The following is a 20,306-nucleotide window of genomic DNA, read 5'->3' as shown; positions in this document are numbered from 1 at the left end:
TTCCATATAAATTTTTGGAGTATTTGTTCTAGCAAATATGTTGTTGGTATTTTAATGGGGATTACATATAATCTGTAGATTGCGTTGGGTAGTATGGATACTTTAATGATTTCAATTCTACCAGTCCATGAACACCATATATTCTTACACTTGTTTATATCTTCCTCTATCTCTTTTTCAACAAAGTCGTGTAGTTTTTCAAGTACAAGTCTTTTACCTCCTTGGTTAAGTTTATTTCTAAGTATCTTAATGTTGTTGTTTTTTTTGCAATGGTAAATGGGATTGTTTGTTTAGCTTCTCTTTCTGAGAATTCATTATTGGTATATAAAAAAAACTATCAATTTTTGGGTGTTGATTTTGTATCCTGCTACATTGGCAAGTTCATTTCTTAAATCTAGTAGTTTTTTGGTGGAGTCTTTGGGGTTTTCTATATATAATATCATGTCATTGGGATTTTGTCGAATGCTTTTTTTGCATCTATTGATATGATCATGTGATTTTTGTCTTTCAGTTTGTTCATGTGATGTATCACATTTATTGATTTTCGAATATTGTACCAGCCTTGCATCCTGGAATAAATCCCCTTTGGTCTTGGTGTACGATCTTTTTAATATATTGCTGGATCCAATTTGCTAATATTTTGTTGAGGATTTTAGCATCTATGTTCATCAGGGATATTGGCCTGTAATTCTCTTTCTTTGTGTAGTGTTTTTATCTGGTTTTGAAAGTAGGATAATGCTGGCTTCATAAAAAGCTTGGAAGTGTTCCCCCCTCTTAGATTTTTTGGAATAGTTTGAGGAGGATAGGTGTTAGTTCTTCTTTGAATGTTTGGTAAAACTCCTCTGTGAATGCATCCAGACCAGGGCTTTTGTTTGCTGGGACTTTTTTGATTATTGCTTCTATTTCATCAGTTGTTAATGGCCTATTCAGGTTTTCTGATTCTTCCTGATTTGATTTGGGAGATTGTATTTTTCTAAGAATTTGTCCATTTCATCCCATTGTGGGGATTTGCAATTCTTCAAGTATATCCAATGCTGATTTTAGTTCACTAATTCTTCATGTTCATCTAATCTGCTACTAATCTAGTAACTTTTTTAAAAGGAGGGATTATTTTAGTAAAATATAACATATGAAAAGTGCATAAAACACAAATTTACAACTAAATTAAGTATTTTAAAGTCAATCAACGTCTGTGTCACAATCACAGAAATAGAAAATGTCCACCTCTCCCAGAAGTTTGTCCTCTTACAAGCACAACCCTTTCTTTCCCCCAAAGTTACCACTACCCTGACTTTATTTAACACTGCCTTGCATCACTGAACATATGCATATCGACCTGTCTCCCTTTGCTTACTACTTTGTTTCTGAGATGCCTTTGGAAGGCAGCTATGCTCACCACTATACCACCAACGCAACCTTCTGAGATGCCTCTGTATTGCTGCATGGAACTGTAGTTCATTCATGTTCAGGGCTACTATGTCTAATGTCAGGTTCCCAATGCTTTGGCTGTTCTCGGTCCTTTTCATTTCCATCTCACTATGATTTCATTTACATAAAGAACAAAACAGGCAAAAGCATAGAGTTTTATATGAAGGGTTTGGGGCCCTTAAATTACATGAAAGGTTAATGACATGGCTTTTTCAGGATCCACATTTTACTTATTGTTGAATAAAGAAGCAAAATACAATATAATACAGTATGATCCCATGAAAACAAAAACATGTCTTTGCACTTACGCAGCTATACACTGTACATATTTATCTCTTCAAATAATCCTAGAATTCTAGAAGCACCAAGCTGCTACCAGTGGTTACCTATGGTATGTGGGAATGGGGCAGAGTGCACGAATGCGGGAAGGTCTGTGTTGAAGGGGAGGAGCTATGTGGGCAGATACCTTCACATTTTACTTTTTCCTTTATTTGTTTGTATATAAATCTTTACAGTAAGAATTCTTTCTTTTTTTTTAAACAACATCAGTGAAAGTCATATTAACGAAAGAAGGAAGGAATGAGGATTTGCTTTGGGTGTAGCAGGCTCCCCATCAGGCTCTTGTCAGCTGTGCTGTGGTGGCTGCCATTCCCCTCCAGAGCACGGCAGAGCCAACCTAAGGTGGTCGAAATGCTCTTCTTTGTTTAGGACACTTTAATGGTTGGTTTTCAGCACACGGAAACATGGCTTTAAACAGCAGTGCCCAAATTCAAGACACATTGATTGCAAACAATTCTAAGAGTCAGGCTGCTGCCCCTTGAGACTGTGTGGGACACAGGGAAAGTCCAGAGCAGAAGGAAAAGGTAACTGCTATCCCACATGCCCTGGGAACCAGATGGATTCCTGGCCTTCTCATCTCAAGAGAAATGGGGTCGGGGAAGAGGCGGGTGGAAGCAAGGGGAAGAGGTGATTCATGGGTCAAGGGAGCCCTGCAGTGATCAGAGGCTTCCTTCTCTTCAGGCTTCAGCTCTACTGATCTCCAGTCTCATCCTAGGCCTGCTTCTCAAGCTTTATCTACTGCAAGATCATCTCTTCAGTTCAGAGCAGTAGTTGCATGAAGGCTAATGATCTAGCGCTCATTATGTATGTGTCCACCATTGTGCTCGCAACAATCCCTTACAGGGGCTACTATTCTTGTCCTCATCTTACAGGTGAGAAACAGGCCCACAGGGGAGAAATGGCTGGAAGTGGCAATTACAACCATCCCATTCAGTCTGACTTCCCAGCCTGCACTCTTAACCTCTAAACTCTAAGGCAGGGCACTATTAAGAGGTGATTCCAGAGTGAGCAGGCAATGGGTTGGCCACCCAGTACAAAAAGACATCCACTGGAATAGGACAGTATCAATTTTGGCTCTGTCCCTGGACAAGCCCTTTTCTCCTTTTGAGCCTGGATATTCACATCTGTAAAATGGGACAATACTTTTTTTTTAGGGTAGGGTTGGGTTGTACTACTGAATTGTAGAAATTAGATGTATAGAGAATCTCCCAGCAGCTGAAGCACTGAGGCATCCAATAAAAATCTGCCATCGTAATCACCACATTCTCATTACCACTTGAACTAAGGCATTCCTTTCTCTCCTTTTCCTAGTGAGCCAGAGTAGAGCCCTGAATGACTCCTATAGGAAACTAGGCAAGACCTACCCAAAGCCTGCTCAGAGTGGTGAGCAGAAGGAAGTGGGAAGGAGTCTTTACAGGTACTCCACTTTGCACCTGTCCTGCAAGGTGCCCAGGGAGGTGTCCCTTCTTCCCATCCCCGTGGCCACCTCCCTAGTTCAGGCCTTGCTCCTGGAAGGCTTCCTGATTCCAATCTGTGCCCACTGAGACCCCTGACTCCCCAGCATAAGAACCTTCCCCATTTTCTTACTGCAGCTTACCCCAACCTGGCCTTCTAAGGCAGCGGTCACCAACCTTTCGGACCTCACGGACCACCAGTGGTCCACGGACCATCGGTTGGCGACACTGTTCCAAAGGTTTCCTTAAACCAGCAGTCACCAACCTTTTGGACCTCGCAGACCACCAGTTGGCGACCACTGTTCCAAGGAGTCACCGACTGCTTAAACATAGCCCTCTCCCAGCTCCGGAACTCCCTGCCCTGTGGCAAGTCTCCACCTTTCCAGCTTACCCTGGTCCGCTGGCCAAGAGCGCCTCCCCTGGAGTCACACCCTCTGCCCTTCATCGACTCTTCCTCTTCCTCTGAAGCCCTGTTCAAATCTCCTGTAATTGACCTCCCTCCCCCTACACATACACCCAGAGTTCTAGATGCCCTCCCCTGCCTCACTACATTTTGTTTTTCAGGTGCTTTAGGAAAAATTAAGATAATTTACTGCTTTACAATTCTGTCTTCCCTACTATCCTTTCCTACTCTAGGTCAGGGACCAGACTCCTCTGCATGGAGCTGTCACAATGTCTAGCACATAGTAGGTGCTTAGTAAATGTTAGAGCATGAATAAAGACAACTGCATCTCAGTAAAAGGAAAAACTTTCTAAACCCCATTAACTGTGAACTACCGAACTTTGTGACCTTTGAGGCCATTTGCAATAGGTTTTGTGTGTGAAGGCCCTTTGTAAACTGTGAAGTGCAGTCCACAAATCTTGGCTCCTGGTATTCCCCAGACTCTGAGACCGGGGACTGAAGGCTGGAGCTACAGGTCCTCAGACTCTGGGAGGTTGCGGACCCAGCCCTGGGCCACTCTGTTGAAGTTGGGTCTGAGGCGGAGGAGTTCCAAGCCACTGGTGAGCTCTGGGAGGAAGGGGGTGCTTGTTCTGGATGTGGTCTCCCCCACCAGGGGTCCTCCAAACGGCACGGGGGTCCTAGGGGAAGAAGAGCAGCAGGAGAGGTGGGCTGGGAAGGAACAAGATGGCAGCACACTGACATGTGGGTCTATGTGGGGCCTCTCCCTGCCTCTCTCCAGGACTCAGTTTTCCCTTCCGTACAGCAAGGTTTTGCACTGCCTTTAACAGGTTTCTCTAGCTCTGCCCCTAGTTGGGATGGCTTGTTGCTTAGAAATTGGAGCCAAGTTTTCAGAGTTGGGATTGGCTTGTCCTAAGCAGAACTCTAGGTTCCCCATAAGCAAGCTCCAGAAGGCAGCAGAGTTGGAACAGGGTGTTTCCTTTGTCTTTTCATCTCCCCTCAGAGAAACATGCCACAAACTGAAGTAAAAGGGGAGGACGAGAAAGAGCATTGAGAATCAGGGAAGTGCAGATTACAACAGACCTGCGTTTCTAACCATAAGACTGGCAAGAAGAAATGATTGGATAACGGGGCAGAGCTTCACTCATATACTACTGTGTGGAGGGCACACTGGTGCCGCTCCCTAGGAGGATAGTTTAGCAGGATCATTTTAATCTGAAAATATGCAAATTCTGCCATCCAGCAGCTCTACCTGTAAGCATATGGCTTCTGGAAGCGCACGCACATGCGCACAAGGAAGCAGATACGAGCAGGGATTGGTGACAAGCCAGAAACAACCCAGGGCCATTGGCAGAGGAACGGACACAACAGCAGTAATGTAGTCACATGATGGAATATTATACAGTAGCTCAAAAGGAACGAAAAGATCAATATAAAGTAGGGTAGATTTTAAAAGCGTCATGTTGAGTGAAAAAAGCAAGCAAGTTACAAAAAGATGCAAAGTATTAAAACACATGTATACACACAAAACAATGCTATATCCCCTATAGGTATGTGGCTGCTCTTAGAAAATGTTCTGAAAACTTACACACCAACCTGACAACAGTGTTACCTTTGGAAAGGAAACTGGGATTGAGGACAAAGAAACCCTTCTTTTGTAGTTGCATAGTTAGTTTGTTTTTAAGAGAATGTAAGTATGTGACTTTAAAACTATTCTTTAATTTTAAGAGAAATAAAAAGCATTGATCATGTGCTGTTTTCTCCACAAGCTGGGCCCAATGGGAAGAGGAAGGTGCTTGCCCCTGGGGTGGAAAGGCAAAACTTGGGCCAGGGCCTGGGTTCCAGCCGAGACAGGGTTTCTGCTTGGACTACCCCAGCTGTGGCAGCAACAGCCAGGCCCCCTAGGGACAGGCTGGGATGTTTCCAAGCCAAGGCAAGCCTCACAATTGGACCCTTGACTAGGAGCCCAGAGACCTGGCTCCTGAGCACAGCTTGGCCACCAACACAGCTGTTCCTCCTCAGTCTGCCTCAGTTGGCCCTTCTGCCCCAGAAGGATCTAGGTTCAGGGCTCCCTAAGACCCTTCTGCTGGTGAGAATGTGCCTGTCTGTCATACCCGAGGTTTAGATGGATGGGGCTGCAACCTGAGCTGGCCCGCCTGGAAGCTGGCCGTCAGGACTGAATGTCTGCTGAGGGTTTTAAATAGCTGGGCAGGCAGGGTCTGACGGCCCCAGGAGGTGAGAGAGCACAGGCCTGGCTGGCGAGAGACCCCAGAACATCTGCCAATGGCTCATGGCACACACAACACCCGTTGGGTTTAATTCTTTCCATCAAGGCCCTCCCTGACTTTGAGGGCAGTCACATGCCGCCTCAGCAGTCTCCTCTCAAAGCTCATCACCCCCAGTTCCTTCAGCTCTTCCTCAGGGGGCCTGGTCTCCAGGCCCTGGCGCCACCCATCAATTTTTGTGAGACAGACATAGTCTCCACGTGTGGTCTGAGCAGATGCCAGAAGAGCTGGACTGTGGCCTCCTCTCCACGGACCCTCCACTTTCACACTTACTGTGGTCCAAGCCAGAGGAGCATTTTTCAGAAATAGCATCAGTCTGAGGAAGCCAATTGCAATTGAAATCTATCCCCCAGCCCAAGGTCTTCCTCCAGTGCCAAGCTCCTGTCTTGATCCCTGTGATTTGCTTCTGAGCCCTCAGGGCAGAATGTTAAATATATCCTTTTATTCCCCATTAGCTTTTCCAACTAGCATTTCAACCTGTAAATAATAATGATAATAATAGCAGCTCTTGTTTATTGAGAGCTTATTGCTTGCCAGAAACTTTGGCTATGGCTTCTTATGTGATCCTCACAACAATCTTATGAAGTAGGTACAATAATAGTCTCATTTTACAGATAGGGAAATGGAGGCTCAGAGAGGTTAAGTCACTTTCCCACGGTCACACAGTCAGGTAAGGAATCTGCATTTAAGCCCACATTGAGGCCCCATGCTGTAAACAGTATAAACCACTCCTCTGTGACCCTCATCTCCAGTATTCGTCTCACTGCTACTCCCTGCTTTGGTGCAGCCTCAAAGCCACTTCCTAGGCATTGATGACAATGAGGAACAGGCTGCGCTATCTAGGACGGGTGAGATCTGGGGGTCCCACCCAGGAAGGACGCATACCTCTATGAGCATCAAAGAGGGGGCACACAGTAGTGATGGACAACAAGAAACGAAGCTCTGGAGTCAGACAGCCCAGACTTGGACCCCAGCCCTGCCCTGCGCGTTCTTGTTTTGGGACTTTGGGCAGGTTGCTGATATTTCTGAACAGGTCTCTTCACAGGCAGAATCGGGAAAACTGTAGCACCAGCCTCACCCTGTTGTGGGGAGGATCCAATGAGATGTGTGGCACAGTCCCTGTACATTTATTGAGGACCTACTATGTGCTGAGGCCAAGAGCTCAATAAATGTTTATGACATGTTCAGATACAGCCTGGCATGTAGAAAGTGCTCAGGAAATTCAGCTACTGCTGTGGTTATGATTGGCACCTGTGCACCCTCCCGCTCTCTCCCTAAGCTGCCCACCCTGCCTTACTTGTTGAAATTCCGATACTGTGCAGGGCTGGGGGTGTGACTTCGGCCATTGCTCTGGTAGTCCCGGTAGCTGACAAACTCCTGCCACGGGCAGTGGTAGCCCTTGGGGATGACCGTGTGGTTGAACTTCTCTGGCGGGATGCTCTTGAGTGGCTCGGCATAGCCTGGAGGTGAGCAGGGCATGTGGGTTCTCCCTGGGCCCCACACCCACACCCACCTCAGAAAGGGGTTGGGGGAGGGAAGACCAAAGGTGGGAAAGGGGAGTGTATATGGGGTGTGGCAGGGAGGGTGATGCCAAAAGTTGTTCCCTCAAAAGGTAACCTTCCCCATCCCTAGGAACAAGGAGGATTGGAGTAGGGGAATTACCATTTGAGGTTCAGCTTCTAATCTTGACTTGCTGTGTGACCTGGGTTGCGTTGCTGCTCCTCTTGGGTTAGGTCCATGGAGGGGGGTGTGTGTTTGGATAGGGAAGGGGGTGGACTAGATGCTCTGGGCTCTCTTCCTGCTCCACCATGGAGCAGTGTGCCCACACTCTCATTCCTACCCCATAACCCTGCCCTTCCTCTTTGGTCCAGATTGGGGAGGCCACTCACCTGGTGCCAGGGCGCTGGGGCTAGGGGCACGCTTCACCCGGGAAGCTTCAGGCTGGGCATCCTCAGGGTCCCCGGCTGGGAAGATGTGGAGCTCTGAGTGGCAGTTCTGCAACTCCAGGCTGTTGGCAACCTGGGCAATGGATAGCCTTGATATTGCAGACCCCATCACCCAGCGTCCCCTCTTGTGGGATCTCCTTTCACACTCACTGTCCCTGGTTCTGCTGTTCCAAGTCACAGTCCCCTAGGTGCTCTTCCAGCCACCGTCTGGGAGTGGGGGTGAGGGGTGGGCCAGGGATCACCCTCCACAAAAAAGAGGGGCACATAATCCTAGCATCTACCTCCTGGAGATGTTGGGGGTGGCGGGGGGTTCATGGGTTGATGCTGAAGCACTGAGCCACCTCAGCCAGGCAATTTTTTCTCCCACCTTATTAAATAAGATTAATTTGGGGGGGGGTTATGAGTGAATTGTGCAGTGCCCTAAACCCAGTGCCCAGGACAGAGAGATACTTTGTATATAGTTGCTACTATAATATTAACCCTGGGCAAATCACCTCCCTGAACCTCAGTTTCCCTCTCTGTGAAATGGAGATGATGATAATCTCACTTCTTGAGCGAAAAATGAGCTGATAACATTTAAGTTCTTAGCTACCTGTGTTTTAGATACATAGCAAAGGTAAGTGTTTGTTATCTTCATTGTTCTGCCATAAAACTCAGTTGCCTCCTGTCTCATCCAGAAATTGGGCGGAGTACGGATGAGATGCCCCTGCGTTCATTAGGGTGGCCGAAACTGCCTGCTGCCTTTTGGAAGCCTGAGGATAAGCATCCCCGCCTCCTTTCTCTACCAGCCGACTGGTCTGCGGTCTTGTCCTTCTTCCAGTGGGAAGCAGAGAAAGGGGCATTCTGTGTTTTCCATCTTAGATCAGGTCGAATCTAAATTTAGCTTGCTGCAAATTCAGCCCAGCACACATGACTATTCTTCAGCACTATTGGTAGGAGCTGGAGCCCCTTCACTCTGCAGCTCCCCCTACCCACTCCATGTTATATTTTGTCTTGGGAGAGAGATGTGCATTGAAGACAAAACTTCTAGGCTCACACAGCAAGGCCAGGGAGTCAGTCTGATGGGAATGTCACAGCCCTCTCTAGCTGGAGCTTGAGGGCCTGCCCAGGTGCCAGAGGTCCTCACCTGACTCTTTGGTTTTTGGCAAACCACTGGCCTCTTTGGGCCTCAGTTTCCCTATGAGCACAATGGGGTCTTACCTCCCGCTGGCTAGCAGCAAGCTCAAAGGTGAATTTCTGCACACGGCGCTGTCTCTTCTGGAAGAGGAGGGATCCTCGGTTGTTGGGTAGCGATAGCTCCTCCATCATTAAGTCCTGGGGCATGCTCAGCTTCTTGCCCAGGTCCAGCAAAGGGGCTGCAGGGAGAGGCCAGGCCACTCAGAGACACTTCTAAGGAGATCTCCTCAGGGCACTGTCCGTGGTGTGTGAGAATGCCGGCTTCTCCCCACACTTGCCAACACTGAGTGCCATCATTCAGTGGACTCTGTCCACCTGGTGGGCAGAGATGACACCTCAGAGTTTAATTTGCATGTGTCTAACAGTGAAATGAGCATCGTTTCAGATGCCCTTTGGCCATTTGTATTTACTTATTCCATGGATTTCCTGTGCAGCTTTGCCCACAGCGGTGGAGGTAGTGAGAAATGGCCAGGTCCTCGGTGTCTTTAAAGGTAAGCCCTGGGTAAGGGATACGAAAGAGAGAGGGGAGAGTGGAGGGCGACAGCAGGCTTTCTGGCCTGAGTTACTGGAAGGTTGGAGCGGCCACTCCCTGAGATGTGGAAGGTCTGGAGGAGGAGAAACTGTGGGGAGAGTTGGGAATTCAGTTGAAGATCTCCACCTTTCCAAGTGAGCAAATTTCTGTTCTATATAATGTTTATTCCATATTTAAGGTCCCCTAATTTCTTCAAAATTGGGCATATAAGGTTTAAAGAGACTTGTATGTATCCATGTGGAGAGACTCGAGTTCATGGGAGGTAACTGGCCTGAGATAAAGATTAGGGCATAAGAAGAGAAATAAGTGTGATGTTTTCAATGAAGAACATCACAGTTATTTCTCCTCTTATAGTTGAGACAATAGCCAGTTTATAGCCTGGGGCTCCAACATTTAGACGGAGGAATGACACAGCCCTGGAGCCCGGGAGGAGCGCCCAGTGAAGCAGGAGGAAATCTAGAGCATGGTGTCCTGGAAACCAAATGATTAAAGCATTTCAAGGAAGATGGGCTGAACAACAGAGTCAGATGCTGCTGATGTGTCAAGTAAGATGAGGGCTAAATTGACGATGATATTTAGTAATGTGCCATTACTATTGGTGATCTTCACAGAAGCAGTTGCTGGGAAGTATTGGGTGTCAAAGCCTTATTGGAGAGGGTTCAAGAGAAAATGGACAGAGGAACCGTTGGGCCACACCACGAGGAAGCAATGAGCCAAATCTAGGACGTGGAACATTCATTCTACAGGGCAACTGGCCTGGTTTCTTCAAAAGAGTGAGTGACATGGGAAAAATAAGTGGGGGTTGTTTTAGATGAAAGGAGATTTAAGGGACATAGCAACCAAATAGAAACAATGGCCCTTATTTGAATCCTCATTATAACAAAGTAGAAGATTGGAGAAAGTTGACTAAGACTGGCTATTAGACAGTATTGCTAATTTTGTTTTGTGTGCTGATAACTTTGTGGTGTGTAAGGAAATCATTTTTATGATTTTTATGCATTCGGAAGTATTTAGAGCATGAGATGACATACTCTTTGGGATTTGCTTTGGATTCCAGGAATGAAAGGAGGGCCATAGGGATTTGCACTCTCCTTTTATGTGTGTTTGGAAATTGGCTTGGTAAAATGTTAGAAGAAGAGAAGGGGAAGAAAATAGAGACAACTGCTTTGAGGAGCTGTGCTCTAGACCAGCAGTCGCCAACCTTTCCGACCTCACGGACCACCGGTTAGCGACCACTGCTCTAGACCATGGTGAAGGCAGCTGTGCAATCAGGAGGGGTTGCTTGTTTATTTGTTTGTTTCTAAAGAGGGAGAAATAATAGCATGTTTGTTAGCTGATGGGAAAATTTGACAGTGCAATGAGAGAGTGGAGAATTACTGAAGAAATATCTGTCCTTGAGTAAGAGAGAAGGAGGGAGGGCATCCAGTGCCCAACTAGAAGGGTTGGCTTCAGACTGGCAAGGAGAGTTCATCTATCACATCAGGAAGGAAAACTGAGAACGTGGACATAAGGCCAAGCAATGAACAGCTGTGAGGGGGCAGCTTGCAGATGTTCTCTTCTGGTGACTTCACTTTTCTCAGTGAAATAAGAAGGTCATTAACTGAGAAAAAAGATGGGGGAGGAGGCATTGGAGGGTTGAGGAGAGAGGTTGCCAAAGTTGTCTGAGAGTAGCATGGGTGGGTGAACAGGCCGGGGAGATGGACGTGGTCACCAGGCAGTACTGAGTCCAGTCAGGGGCTGTGACTCATTCCATTCAAAGGACTCCTACAGAGCCTTTTTAAAAAGGAGGTTGATATTTTTTTCATTCGTTCAGCAGATATAGAGAGAGCACCTTCTACATGTTAGGGGCATAAAGAAATCCGCTGTAGGTTAGAAGGGGAGAAAGCACGTTTCAGAAGAATTTATATTCTAAGGTCCCACTTGTATATTTAAAAAAATAAATATATGTTCATACATGCATTGAAAAATCTGCAAGGAACATGCCTAATATTAGCAGTGATGACTTATGGGACATAGGAAGATGGAGGGCTAGAAATTGTAATTGTTTTGCACTGTTATTTTTTTAAAAAACAAGAAAATGTATTGCACACTTAAAAATACAAAAAAGGAAAGAAACAAAAACATAAAAAACAAATACATAACAAAAAGTCTCTTGGCATTATATTCTCAAATATTATCCAGACAAACAGAGCTTAATATTTTTTAAAAAAAGAAAAAAAGCTACAGACCAAAACCTATTTGACTAAGCAATTCATTCTTGGGGAGAAAAATGGAGTAAACATGCCCAAAGATATAAGTACAAGAATGTTTATTACAGTGAGGTTTCAAATTACAAAACCTGGGATCAGTCTGTGGTGGATGCTGCCAAGGTGCCCTTTATCAGTGGTTGACAGCCCACAACTGCCACCTTCTGCAGAGAACTGCCCAGGTGAGCAGAAAGGGTCATGGTCCTTGCTGAAGATGGGGTGAATTCTGTGGCACCCCCAGGGTCAGACTGAATCTGGGCTACAGCTGAGCCCACATCCTTGCTCAGCAATTTCCCCTGCCCTGTCCTACTTCACTTCCCTTCTCCTGAGAGTGCAACCTCAATAAGTCACTTGCTCTAGAATCCTCAGGCTCTGCTCCTAAGGGTTCCACCCTGAGACGAGCCTTCATGACACCATTTGAAGGTTTGTATGAGTATACATATATATAACATATGACATGCTAGGGAAGCAGGGGGAGGTGGTAAGGTGGTGAGGATGGAAAGGAGTCTGTGGTATGCTGCTAAGTGAAAAGAAATTTAAGTTGAAGAACACAGTCTTTAGCCCACGTGTATGTTTTTGCACTTATATAAACATGTTTATATATGAACAGAAAAAGGATTGACACAAATATTAGAACATTGGTTATCTCCAAATGGTTCTACTAGAAGGAACTTTCACTTTCAAAGTCCTTCATGTCTGTTTTGTCTGAATATTTTCTAAAATGACTAGAGGCCTGGTGCATGGATGTGTGCACCAGTGGGGTCCCTCAGCCTGGCCTGCGGGGATCAGGCCAAAATTGGCTCCCTGACATCCCCCGAGGGGTCCCAGATTGTGAGAGGTGGTTCTCGGGTGACACAGCCCAGAATCGGGCTCCCTCCTCTCTGGTTCCGTGCATCACCTGAGAACCACAGCTGCCAAGTCACCTCAACTCAGCAGCTCCTGCGTTGAGCATCTGCCCCCTGGTAGTCAGTGTGTGTCATAGCTACCAGCCAGTCGGCCAGTCATTTAGGCTTGTACATGTATAGATGTATTATTTGTATAACCATATAGTAAAGAAGCAGATCTGAAGTGAAAACGCGATTATATCACCTGCTAGGATGTGTGACCACCTAGCTCCTCTGGGCCTCAGTTTCTCATCTGCTAAATGGCGATAATAATGTCTAATTGACAGAGTTGTTGTGGAGGTTATGTAACATAAAGCATCAAAGCTCTTAGCACAGTATCTGACACATGGTAAGCACACAGTAATGGTATTTTCATTATTCTTACTCTGCAATGGGTGTCTTTTGGTAGCAACACCATGAGGTAGTTTTGGTTTTGTTTTTTTACTTTATATTTTTCTTTAGTTTCAAAATTGTCTTTAAGTAATAACCTAGCAATAGTCAACATTTTACATATTTCCAGTCTTGCATAAATGATATGTGCCAATATTTTGGGATCAAATTAATTGCTTAGAAGAGAGAATGCATGGCCCTATTCTTCTGGTTAGAGCACCAACCAACACTTCCCAAAGTTTGTGTGTTTCAGCACATGAAATCATGGAATAAAAGAAAAAACTTGACTCACACAAAAGGAGGCAAGAACACATAAAACAGGTTAAGAGGACGACTCACATATGCTTAAATACTTCTTAGGCAAAACCTAGCAGTGGTCTTAGGCTAGGGTTTATCAGAGCTCGGCTCACTGTCCATCTGTGTTGGAATAACACAGGTGCTGGTCTAAAAGGCAATGCATGGCCCCCTCCCCAGGTCCACTGAGTCAGAACCCCTGGGGTGGATGCTGGCAATCTGCATTTTAACCAACACCATGTCACTGTGGTTGACATGAAAGTTTGAGAGGCCTGACTTAGTTGAATTTGCTTATTTTAAATTCTTGAAATGCTCTAAAGTAGGCCAAGTAAATGGATTCCAAATTTTGCCAAGAGTTCTGAGAAGTCTTATAAAGTTGATAAACGTGTATTTTAGATGGTTTATGCATTAGGATGAGTCGGTTTTTAAGTGAAATTGTTTGAGTCCAACTGGGTAGCTTGTTCTTGCCACCTGCCCACTTTCCCCCCAACCCCTGTCTCTTGCCATGGGGACTCGGTGAGACGCAGTTTCAACAAGCAAGGACAAGCGTGTGGGGAGTGTGGGGCTGCAGTTAAGGCTGGGTCTGGGATCAGAGCCCGCCGAGTTCCATTTGAGACTGAGGCAAGGACTTAGCTGGGGCCAGGCTTGGTCTAGGGCACACAACTGCAGCTTCTGGGTGTGAGGACAGCAGGGCAACGCCCTTCCCAATGCTTTGGGGAGCTTCCAGCCCAGGTGGCAGATTCCACAGGCACTCCCTTGGGGCTGGCCTGGAACTCACACCTGTTTTTATAGGGCTGGGGCCAGCAGACCCGAGTGACTGCAATCTGGGACCAAAAAAGGATGGGGTCTGCGGAATGCACACAGGCTGGGTCCACCTTACCTGGTCCAGCTTGGTCCCCCATGGCAGCCATCACTGGCTCCTTCTGCTCCTTGGGGATCATCCTGTAGATGAGATGATCCACACATGGGCCAGGCCGCCTCCATTGCCCTCCCAGGCCTCCTTCAAGTCCCTGGCCCATTCAACTCCAGCCCACCCCAAGGTCTCAAGCAAGGGCTGTCTGAGCTGGGTGGGCCTTTGGGGTCTCTACATACAGAGGAGGAGGCTGAGTCCAGGGGGAGTGAGGGAGATGCTCAGTGCTTCCGTGCAGCTAGAGGGGCACTCTCTCTTTAGGGGGTAAACTCTGGGACATTACGGGTGGGAGGTGGGGGTCTCAAACTGTTTTCATCCACTGATGTAGGTGAGCTCTGATCAGTGGCTGAAGGAAGTTGGAGGTTTACATCGGGGAGAAGGGGTATAGGTGGATGGGCATGGGTGACGCTGGGGTCTGCAAGGCTGGCCCTCCCTTACTTTCCCTAGTACTTGGCCCTAAGACTTGAGGTCACAGGCTGGTCCAAGGAAGCTGAGAAAACCATCATCCCCTCCTATACCCTCACCCCAGAACTGACTTTCATGATGCTCCCTTTTATTTTAATAATGTTTTTATTTTAAAATTACAGTTGACACACAACATTATATAAGTTTTAGGTGTATGGCATAGTGATTAGATAGTTATACAACTTACGAAGTGATCACCCCAATAAGTCTAGTACCCCATGGTGCTCTCTTCTTTCTCACCCTTCTCTTTCTCCTCCTCCACCCCCCCCATTTGTATCTCATGACACTTTCTAGGAAATTTGCAAATAAAATGAGGTTCAGAACCTCCCCTAAACCCCTGCAGGCCCCAAGTCCAAATCCCCAAACTTGCCCCCCAAAAGAGGAGGCAGATCCTTTGAACCTCCGACAGATTACACACCCCTGTTACACACCTCTGCTTTTTTCCAGATTTTTCTGTATTCCTTCCTACCATCTGTACCCCGACACTCACTCCCAGCCTAGGTCAGTGGGCACCGAGCTGGGTGGCTTGGCAGCTAATCGGTGTCTCTGACTCCCTCTATAACTGTGAGCAAGTTGCTCTCCAGCTCTGTGACTCAGTTTCCCTCTCTGTAACATAAAGGGTTGGGCTAGATCATGGAGATCCATGGATGGGCTTCAAAAGCATCCATGAGCCCCCTAAAATGATGCAAACATGAGCACGTCTGCATGCATTTGGGTGAGGGTCATGAGATGATTGAGAGAGCTCCGGCTGTGACCCCTGAGGACACCACAGTCCACAGACCTGTTTCTCGATAATCAGCCCCTTTTCAGAAATTCACAGACATTGGGAAAGGCCCCTCATTTTCCAGACAGGCACCCTACTCCCTAAAAATCTTGGAATCCTGAGCAGAGCCATTAGCTAACCCCCACCATGAATCCTAGCCACCCTTTCCCCATTTAACCTAGAGTAACCTAGGCTTAGAATCCCTCCCTTCCCAACTCAGGATTCAGGCTTCGACGAGGCCCCACACTCCCCAGACTCTGCAGTCCCTTCCCCTTCTTGGACAGGAAGGGGCTCTGGGAATTGGCTCATCTCCTCCACCCACTCCCCACAGCTCCTCAAATTCCCCTAGGATCCTGGTACCTGAGCGCTGGGACCACCGTGGGCAGAAAGAATATCAGACCCTCAAGATTAACACCTCTGTCGGGGAGCTGAGAGTTGGGTGGTCAGCGTCCGTGCAGCCGTCGGGCAGTCAGAGAGCTGAGTGTGCCCTGCAGCCAGCTCTGGCTTCAGCTGACGAGAATTGTTCCTGCCTTGTTGTGGCTCACAGCCTTATTTCGGGCTGCAACAGGATCCAGGGACAGATGCTAAATGCACCAGGCCCCAGGGAAGACAGGTGCCCCAGCAGCAGGCCCTTGCCGACAGAAGGCTTTGCACACACGAACACACAGACGTTCATATGCACACACCAAAGTCACCTGGAAATGCTGAGAGTCAGTCACCGGTCACTTGAGCTTGCTGATTGTATCCTTAGTGCCTAGAATGGAGCCTGATAGGATGACCATAGATATTTGTTGGATGGATGGATGCATGGATGCATGGATGGATGGATGGATAGGTAGGTGGATGGGTGGATGGATGAATTGTCCTTCAGTATCTTTGTTTGACTTATTCTTTCTTTCCTGTCTTCTCTTCTTCTTTCTGCCTCCTTCTTCTCTCCCTCCACCTTCTCACATTCTCTGAGCCTCTATGGACTGTAAATAACTAAGGCAGGATTCCGTGCTCATGGATGCATCAGCCAGGCCCAAGTCAGGCCCAAGTCAGGCCCGTAAATAAGCCTTTGAGACGCATCATGGGAAATGCTCTGGGAGGACCCAGGGGAGGGTGCCATCAGCTCAGCCTGGGGGTGGGGAAGGCTTCCCAGAGGAAGAGACATTTGAGCTGGGCCTTGTAGGCTGAGTGGGAGTTCACTGGGCAGAGAGAGGACACAGGAATTGCAGGCAGAGGCCGGGTCATGTATAAAGATGGTAGGAGGTCGGCAAGTGGAGCCAGAACTGGGGGGTGGGGCAGTGCTGAGAGATGAGGCCAGACAGGTGGGCAGGGGCCAGATCACAGCAAGCTTTTCAAAAGGCAAGTGTGCTTTATAAAGAGCCGTGAAGAGTTTAAAGTGGTGGGATGGAGTGGTCAGATTGGCATTTTTCCAAAGATGTCTCTGGCTGCCATATGGAAAATGGGGGGGGGGGGCAGGGAAGGGGTCATACTGGAGGCAGGTCTTCACTATGGTCAGGGGAGGGATGGGGTGGCTTAATGGGCAGTGACAGAGGGCATCCATAGGAGGAAAGGGATTTGAGAGGTATTTGGGGAATCACTAGGTCCTTGTGAGAGATTGAATGTGGGAGGTGAGGAGAGGGCCACTCCGGTGTCTGGCTTAGATGACTAAGGAAGGTAACAGGAGGAGCAGATTGGGCAGGGGGATACTGCATTCAGGGAAGGTTCCAGCTAAAAATAAAGACTGGGGGAGAGGCATACCAACTACTCCCATGGAAGGGTGGGAGCAGCAAGGTTGCACAGGGTCTGGGCAGGGAGATTTGTACCTGTGTGACAGACACTGTCTATAAGGATGTATTTCTGACAACCTTCTTAGGAAGAGCCTGGACTTTGCTGTGGACGGCCTGGGCACGGCTTCCTTCCACTTGGGTTCCTCTGCTCAGCCTCTGTAGGGCCTGAGCGTCCAGATAGGAAGGTGAGGAATGTTCCTAGGGCAGGCATGGCCTCACCTGGGAGTGGGGCCACAGCTCCCTTCTTCGGGCAAAGGATGCCCCCATCAGGAGAGGAGCACTCCTAATGGTTTGTTCTGCTCTCACTAGGATTGTCTGGACTTGAACATTACCTCCTGCTCTTGCCTGGAGCTCTGACCTGCTTCTGAGGAAGCAGCCCGGAGCCCGGAGCCCTATCCCAGCTTGGCCCTGCACACTCCAGTGACACTGCCTTGTGGTCAGGGCCTGGGCCATACCACCCTGAGACATCCGCTCGCCCAGCTCACTCTACACAGATAGGGAAGCTGAGGCCTAGAGAGAAAAGGAGTGGGTTTACCCTGGGTCACCTAGCTAGTAGACCATAGAGCCAGGGCTTCAACTCAGTGACATCTCCTATGGCCTGGAGTTTTTATGTTGTTCCCTATCTCTCCTCATGGTTGTTACTTCTCAAGCTCCCATCCCATGTGTATCAAACATTCTCATCCACCCTAAGTCCCGTGGACTGTCCCATGGTTGGGGAGAAAAGAAGGGCTTTAGACACAGCCGAAAATGACCCAGGAGGCAAAAGGATTCAGGAAGCATTTATTTAGGGCCAGAGCTGAATTCTATAGGAGACAAGAGACAGGACACAGGCAATCTCTAGTGGGTTAGAGGAGAAGATAGGGAGAAGGCAGTGAAGCAAGGGAATAGCCAGACAGAACTGCAGCTTTCCAAGACTGCCTCCTGCTGGCTCTTTGTGTAAATGCAGGTAGAAGTAGATGTTCTATGCCACTGCCTCAGCCAGTGGCCTAATAATGTCTCTTCTTTGAAACAGGCCTTAGCTTGGCTTCTGTGTTACAAGGGACCCTGAAGCAGGTGAAGACTTTGGTAAATGTGGTCACTCATCATTGACCCCCTCATCTTCCCACCAACAGAGCCTGTGTTCCCAATCCTTATACCCTAGGAACCCTCTGGGATCACTTCTTTATTCCAAAGCACCCCAGTCACATCCTGATCCTCAGCTTCTCTTAGCTTCATTTAAGGGTTCCAGGTCTAACAAGTGAGTTTGGGTTAGGGTAAGTCTACCCCTAATCCAAAATCACACTCTATCCTTCATCTTTAGCAACATCCTGGTATCCTTTCACCTACACACCTCTGATCTTCAGCCAGTTCTAACACCACCACCGCCACCTGCACCCCTGCACTTAATATCCTAAAGTAAATATTCTGAACTTCTAGAGGGCATCACAGCCAACTCTGGAAACTGTGGAACTTAGCCAATTCCTCCCCATGTCCCTCTGGGAATTGGAGTCAGAGCCACCAGGATTTAAAGGACATGCTAGAGCCTGCTACCAGGCTCCCCAAGGTCACTGGGTCCTGTGTACTAGCTAGCCAGAGTGCAATGGGAAGGAGATAGATAGTGCCCATTCATCGGCGTATGATATGGATCCTGGGGCCTGGAACTGAAGAGTGGGTGCTTCCTAAGAAACCAGAAACATAGGTTGGCTCTGGTCTAACTTCTAGCTCACCTGCCCCTGAATTTTGCCCATCCAATTCTCCACCAGTACTCTCCTTCCCTTCCCTTACTGTGGAATGCATTTCAGGACTGGAAGAGCTCTCAGGTCATCTGAGCCAATCCATTTTCTACTAGAATATCTTCTGTGCATCTGGCCACTGCTTGCGTACATCCTATAACAAGGAAATCTTTGCTTCCCTCTTTCCATATGGTCAACCTCAAACTCAGGGCCATCAGGTAAAGCCACAGGCTAGCAGAGAGCTCCATGTCAACTCCGAAAGGGCTCAGCTTTGAAAGGGCTGCCATGAAAGGGCCTAGAAGGGATAGACGGGTTGGAGGCACCAATAGCATTCCTAGAGGCCCAAGTCCTGGGCCTGGGGGAAATCATTGTGGTAGAGCTCTCTTCTTGGGCTGCAGTTAAGATGCCCTGGGCAGTTTGAGCTGGGATGGAGAAAAGTATAAGAGGGATCTGGGAGGAGGAATCTTCCTGCCTCTTTTCTCCAGAGGAGCGGGGCACCTTGAGCTGGCCCGGGAGACCTCACTAAAGGTCACGATGGTAAAAATAGAGCTTGTCTGGGCAGGGATGGAAAACAGCTGCTACTGCCTGGGACTTGGAGCCAGGAAGGAGGATGGTCAAGCCAGGACCTGGACAGGGAACTTAGGCCTAGGATCTTCTGAACATACCCCTCATTTGCCAGACTCCAGAGAGGAGAGCCAGGAAGGGAGGGAGTATGGAACACTGGAATGCATCAACTCTTCCAAGGCTGGGGGGCCTGTGTGTGTGTGTGTGTGTGCACGTGCTTGCGTGTGTGTGTGGGGGGGGGGCATTTAGACTTTTGGAGATTGCTTTGGCCAAAGCCTCATTGGAAAAGCTGAGGGTCAGACAGAGGAAGGGTCTTTCCCAGGTTCACACAAGGATTCCTTTTAGGCTTCTCAGACTGAATCATATCGTTAGAGCTAGAACCCAAGCTTGGATCACTACTCCACGCCCAGAGCTCTGGCCCTTAACCCCTTATCTCTGGGGCTGTCCAAACGGGCCAGACCCTTTGGGGATGTGGTGCTGAGATATCCCAAGGTTGATCTCTGCCAAGATCTCTTCCAGCTCGGCGCTCCCGGGATGGGAAGGGGGAGGCTTTAGGTGGTGCAGGAGGCCTCGGTGGGGAGGCTGCCACGCTTGAGCCTCAGGCTCCCATTCCACCCGCGGGGACAGATGTTGTAGCCCAGGATGCCGGGCGACTTCGCCCCGGAGTCCTCAGAGTCGAGGGACACATCGGAGTCCGTGGGCGAGCGGCGATAGGGGAAGGGCCTGGACGGTGCGGACGGCGG

General features: G+C 48.1%; 1 protein-coding gene and 1 long non-coding RNA gene across 2 annotated transcripts in view; one reads left to right on the top strand and one right to left on the bottom strand.

The window, feature by feature from the left end:
• Positions 1 to 20,306, top strand: part of LOC107183490 — a 24,302-nt gene that overhangs the window by 2,473 nt on the left and 1,523 nt on the right. Inside the window, exons 2-4 of the long non-coding RNA XR_001514284.1 lie at positions 2,057 to 2,058; positions 9,463 to 9,519; positions 10,172 to 10,333. This is a non-coding gene — a long non-coding RNA (uncharacterized LOC107183490). The remainder of the gene's footprint in view (positions 1 to 2,056; positions 2,059 to 9,462; positions 9,520 to 10,171; positions 10,334 to 20,306) is intronic.
• Positions 1,440 to 17,471, bottom strand: MYOZ3 (myozenin 3). The gene is made up of 6 exons (XM_015565618.1): positions 15,873 to 17,471; positions 14,255 to 14,316; positions 9,053 to 9,207; positions 7,796 to 7,925; positions 7,204 to 7,366; positions 1,440 to 4,301 (listed from the first exon to the last, which is right to left on the bottom strand). Exons 2-6 carry the CDS (start codon positions 14,313 to 14,315, stop codon positions 4,133 to 4,135), a joined length of 678 nt encoding a protein of 225 aa, XP_015421104.1. The 5' UTR covers position 14,316; positions 15,873 to 17,471; the 3' UTR covers positions 1,440 to 4,132.

This window comes from Myotis davidii, unplaced genomic scaffold (assembly GCF_000327345.1).
Source record: "Myotis davidii unplaced genomic scaffold, ASM32734v1 scaffold18, whole genome shotgun sequence".
Taxonomy (NCBI): Eukaryota; Metazoa; Chordata; class Mammalia; order Chiroptera; family Vespertilionidae; genus Myotis; species Myotis davidii.
Note: the sequence above shows the minus strand (reverse complement) of the source record. Positions and strands in the feature narration are given on the sequence as shown.

What these genes read in the sequence shown, in the direction of transcription:
- MYOZ3 (XM_015565618.1), bottom strand. Translation starts at nt 14,315, where the DNA reads ATGATCCCCAAGGAGCAGAAGGAGCCAGTGATGGCTGCCATGGGGGAC. An exon ending in TTGCTGCTAGCCAGCGGGAG is followed by an intron (nt 7,926 to 9,052) that starts GTAAGACCCCAT and finishes TCCATTGCCCAG; the next exon opens with GTTGCCAACAGCCTGGAGTT. An exon ending in CAGTATCGGAATTTCAACAA is followed by an intron (nt 4,302 to 7,203) that starts GTAAGGCAGGGT and finishes TTCTTCCCCTAG; the next exon opens with GACCCCCGTGCCGTTTGGAG.